This window comes from Adiantum capillus-veneris, chromosome 18 (genome assembly GCF_014529385.1).
Source record: "Adiantum capillus-veneris isolate H3 chromosome 18, ASM1452938v2, whole genome shotgun sequence".
Lineage (NCBI taxonomy): Eukaryota > Viridiplantae > Streptophyta > Polypodiopsida > Polypodiales > Pteridaceae > Adiantum > Adiantum capillus-veneris.
The window spans coordinates 102,361,363-102,366,186 of NC_140948.1; the positions used below are offsets into that span (position 1 = coordinate 102,361,363).

General features: G+C 43.7%; 1 protein-coding gene and 1 pseudogene across 1 annotated transcript; both read left to right on the forward strand.

The window, feature by feature from the left end:
* The first annotated feature begins 1,159 nt into the window (after window positions 1-1,159).
* LOC147436107 (uncharacterized) lies at window positions 1,160-2,177 on the forward strand. The gene has a single exon (XM_086488096.1). The coding sequence runs from the start codon at window positions 1,582-1,584 to the stop codon at window positions 2,002-2,004; it is 423 nt and encodes a 140-aa protein (XP_086344222.1). The 5' UTR covers window positions 1,160-1,581; the 3' UTR covers window positions 2,005-2,177.
* A 1,488-nt stretch (window positions 2,178-3,665) lies between these two features.
* Window positions 3,666-4,533, forward strand: LOC147436108 (uncharacterized; annotated as a pseudogene).
* Window positions 4,534-4,824: the final 291 nt, after the last annotated feature.

A 4,824-nucleotide genomic window follows, 5' to 3' on the forward strand; every position in this document is an offset into this window, starting at 1 on the left:
CTTTGAGAGGCGGAAAGAGGATGCCAAAATGGGTACCCTGTCAAAAGCTAAGCCCTAAACACCAGCTAGGGATTCACATGCAGTGTGTGTGTGTGTGTGTGTGTGTGTGTGTGTGTGTGAGAGAGAGAGAGAGAGAGAGAGAGAGAGAGAGAGAGAGAGAGAGCAGTAATCGAGGAAGGCAAGCTACTTTGAAGAGTGTGTGTGCTCAGCTATGGAGATGGGAACTATAGCAAGAGAGAGAGAGAGAGAGAGAGAGAGAGAGAGAGAGAGAGTAACGAAAAGGCGTAACAACCTTCGATCGTAGTCTCTGTCACGTTTTTTAAAATATCATTATTAAATTCACTCAGAAAGTTTTCCTCCACCTTTAGATTTGGGAGGTAGCTACCAACGTGCTAGTGTGTCCGGGACACAGGTAGTAAGTCCACCTATTCATGCATCCATCCACCCATGCCTCGACAGAAGTTGTCATCCATGTTTGGCTTATCATCTTTGACAGTGCTTGCTTTACATGGAGGCGTATGCATAACTTTCGGATGGAGCAGGCTCTTTGTAGTTTCATGTTTATCCACATAGCTATTGTTTTATGTTTTAATATTTTTTTTTCATTTTTTTGAAATTTTCAATAATGTTATTAATTTTATTAACAAACAATACAGAGGGATACACGAAAATTCAAAATTTGAATCTTTAAGCGCTAAAGCGGGGCTCGATAATAGACCCAACCCCCTAGGTGGAGGCAACTCGACTCTTAAGGTGAGTCTTCGAGACCAAATAAAGTTGGCCAAACCACATGGGAAACGCCCTTCAAAGATAGAACCTGTCTTCAGCAGTCAAGGGGTGTTGAACCCACCATTTTTGAAGTCATAGACAATGACTCTTCCAACAACTAGCACTCGTTGACAGTCCTCAGACGAACTAGCGAAAGAGAGATTCAGAGGTTCGTGACTAGCCCTCCAAACGCTAATTGGAGCAGTAGACAGAACAATCCGGGCCCACGAAACTTTGCTGCCTGTGAAGACTTGCGGAGGATGCTGATGGAAAGTAAATCGATGGTGTGGAGTGAATGAAGAACATGCAAGGAAATTGCCTCGCCTCTGGTGAACAAGGGCCCCTCGTGAACGAGGGCCCGAGGAGGGAGGGGGCATTTCAAAAGCCAGGCTCCCCAAGATAACCATTCTAGGACTTCAAGCTTCAGCCTCAAGCTATTGAGTTCCTCGTGAAATGGTCCACATGGGCAGCTAAGCAGCTTGGTAATAAAGCTGGCGCCGCCGGAACAGAAGGGACGCTGCAGAGAGGGGAGGGATGAGGAGGGAAGGTAGAGTGACGGGCTACACGGAGAGGCAGCAATATGAGCATCACCTGCAGGATCTAGGATTCAGCGGCCCTTTCAATCTTGTCGACACTGGCCATCCTCGCATCCAGATCTCCAACAAGCCCACGAACCAATCCAAGGATTCCTCCCGCTGAAGGCGCAGCGCCTGTCGCGGCTGCCATTTCGCTCCAGCCTCCAAGGCCCTCTCCAAGTCAAAGGGCGTCCGCAACAAGCTCTATACTCGCAAATATCACGGGTCAAGTAGATCTATGAAGCCCCATCTCCTCCTCAATCCTTCTTTCTTTGATCTGCATGACTATGATCGTCTTTCTGATGCTTGTGATGCTTTTCGTGATCATGAGGATGATGCTACAGTGGAAGCCTATGGTATCCATCATGATGCAGTGCATGCAGTCCAACTTGATGGAAATGCTTATGAGCACGACACAAGTGCACAGGAGTATGAGCTTGCAGGTTGGGAAGACGACCATGGTTGTTTCGTGGGTAGTCTGATTGTTGCGGATGGCCTCAATGCAAGTGATGACCATTCTGTACATAGGCTGGATACAAGGGATGATCTACCCAATCACGACCGCATCTATGATTTTGTTGCAGTCAATTATAATGCTCAACTTGCTCATCCCCAAGCGCTTGATCGAGCACCAGATCGCCACGGATTTGCTGCTGTTTGACAAAGCTTTCCACCTATTATTGATGAGGATGGAAGCATTGAGTGGTGCTTACTTAAAAGTTCAGAACTAGAATCAGATGAGGACGATTGGATTATGTGCTGAACTTTGATTACAGAATGTGGGGTTACCATATTTGGGGTACCTTCACCTCAACTACTCTCCAAATAAATACTATGGTGAATATTTTTTTGGGCCTTTGCGCATTTGTGTCTTAAGGATGCCATCGCCCATCATTCAACTACAATTTCCCATGAGATATTTGTGCACAATATTACAACTGCCAACAACCCTCCGTGTGTGTGTTGAGAGAGAGAGAGAGAGGCTAACGACAGGATTTTTGTTACAAGCTTTGTGTGTGTGTGTGTGAGAGAGGGAGGGGGAGGGGGAGAGGGAGAGGGGGGGGGAGGGGGAGAGGGAGAGGGATTTTGTTTCCACAAAGGCCTAAAGCGCCATTTCTGGCCAGTGGCCACCAATGGCCACATGTCGAGACCGCACTCAAAAATTAAACTGGCCACTCATGACCATTGGTGGCCAAAAGTGAAGTACGATAAAATAAATGATATTCCAAATATGAGTGCTTGACTGCTCATGACTGAAGATCACTAGGAGTAAAAGATGATTAACCAACACGATTCTATAGCGACCTTCTCTCCCACTCTTCATTGTGCAATCACCACAAGACCTCTCTCTCTCTCTCTCTCTCTCTCTCCACACTTGGCACTCACATAGACATACATAAATTTCTCACGTACACAAGTGGTATGTGTCTCTCATATGGATCTTCACTTGGATTTGAACGAGGTATGGAATCATGAGGTGGAAGTGGTTCCTTCCACTCAGCAAGAAAAAGGTGCTACGATTAGCTTGGGTGATAGCAATACTCAAGAGCTCAATTACACTTCCTTGCCAACAAGTGACAACATGCAATTCAAGAAAGCAGAGAAAGCCCTTTAAAAAAAGCCCAACCTAGTTGGGCTTGCAGGCCTCCATGTCTCAAAAGATAGCGACGTTGACAGTCTCTGATGCACACCAAAATGGAATCCCTTGAGCACTCTATCAATGTTATCAAATCCATGCCTTCACCGCCTACAAGTTATGAGGGGAGAAATTCCATAGATGTAGCACCTAAGCAAGCCCAGGTAAAAGCTACTAAGCTTTTTAGCTAAATGTATTCTTTGGCTGAATGCAACTGAAGCTCGCTATTAGGGACAGTTAAGTTAGTCTCAAGCTGTTGACTTATAAGTATTGGATATTTTTATTTACATTGAGATTGTGGGTGGTGTAGGGGACTTAATTGGGTGTATGTCAATCTCGAAAATCAATCACCGTTGAAGCCACATAAGGTAAATTTGACTCAATGTGCTAATACCGTCGGATATCTCATGACTAAACAACTTACAAGTACAAACTCATGTTAGATTGTAGGATTCAAAAGCTCCACATTCTATGGTTTTTTGTCTTTTTGTACCACTTTGTGATTGCATTTGGATTGTGATACACGAGCTAAAAACGATGAGTGTGATACACGGGCTAAAAACGACGAGTTTGAAGAAGTCTAATGTGATTATAACATTTCACATGAGAAGCAGCCTTCACCCAAAAGTGAAGCTAACAAGGCTTCAAAGTTTGACCACCAAAAATTGAATGTCCTGGTCGGAGATATGCCAACCTATTGGGATTGGAAAGAAACGGAAGTCCTTATCAATGCAAAGCTGCTTTTGGAAGATGTTAATGAGGCTGGCGAGGTTCCTAAGTTCTTCAGGAAGATGGAGTTGTGGAATATAGTATCCTCAAAGTGTGCTTAAAATGGAGTTTTTCACACATCAAAATAATGTGTTGATCGGTGGAGTCGTGTCTTGAAGCACTTCAAGACAATCTTTGACTATGCTCAAAATACACCTTCTATAGTTGCAAGTCATATTGGGCCATGGACTCCTCTGAATGCAAGTACAAAAAAACTTCCAATAGACTTCTCTCAACAAGTTTTCTCAATTATGAAAGTGAGATATGGTGCCAAACGCTCAGTAGAACCTGGTGGCATCCTAGTGGATATGTCTGATCATGTCATAGGTGGGGGCTACTGAAATTGCATTGGGCTCACAAGTGTATATGAAATTGTTTTGAAGCTTTTATGTGACTTTGTTTTTGTGTGGGTGATGGAGCCACAAAGGACCAAGATCAAACAAAGATAGATGAGAACGAGAAGCCTCCCTTAAAAGAGCAGTCGAGTGGTCATAAGTGTCGTCGACCACAGAAAGTTGCTGAAATGCTAGAAGGGCTTGAGGCAATGCTGCTGGAAAGGAAAGGAGGACCAAGACCTTATTGAAATCACGAGGGAAATAACGCCAAATAGCTTAATGCAAAGCGCCTTGAGTTAGAATGCACATGACCTATAACGAACATGACAACAACTTGGCTTCATTCAAAATTGTGAGTGCAATCGAGTCATTCTCCTTTAAGCTACATGTGTCAAAAAGACGATATGTTAGCTTGATTGGACAAGCTCTTTGGTCAAAAGACCATACTTAGGTGTTTTGATATAATCTACAACATGCTTAGAGGAGTCTCTTTCATATAATATTAGAAACATAACCTAGAACCACTTTTTTGTAAATTTTTGGGAGCAAAAGAGCTTTTGTAAACTTTTTTTGAGGATATGCTGATGCAAGAGTATGCCGGATATGTGTCGAGTTGCAAAATCTTTCCTCTCTCCTTCGCAAAGCTTCTTTTTGGGCATTTGGCTGATTTTTAAACTAATCCGAGGCTCATGATTTAAAGACCCAAAGGGTTGTTGGGAGTGAAAAGTTGAAACCATGATGA

Coding starts and splice junctions, on each gene's coding strand:
- LOC147436107 (XM_086488096.1), top strand. CDS start 1,582: ATGAAGCCCCATCTCCTCCTCAATCCTTCTTTCTTTGATCTGCATGAC.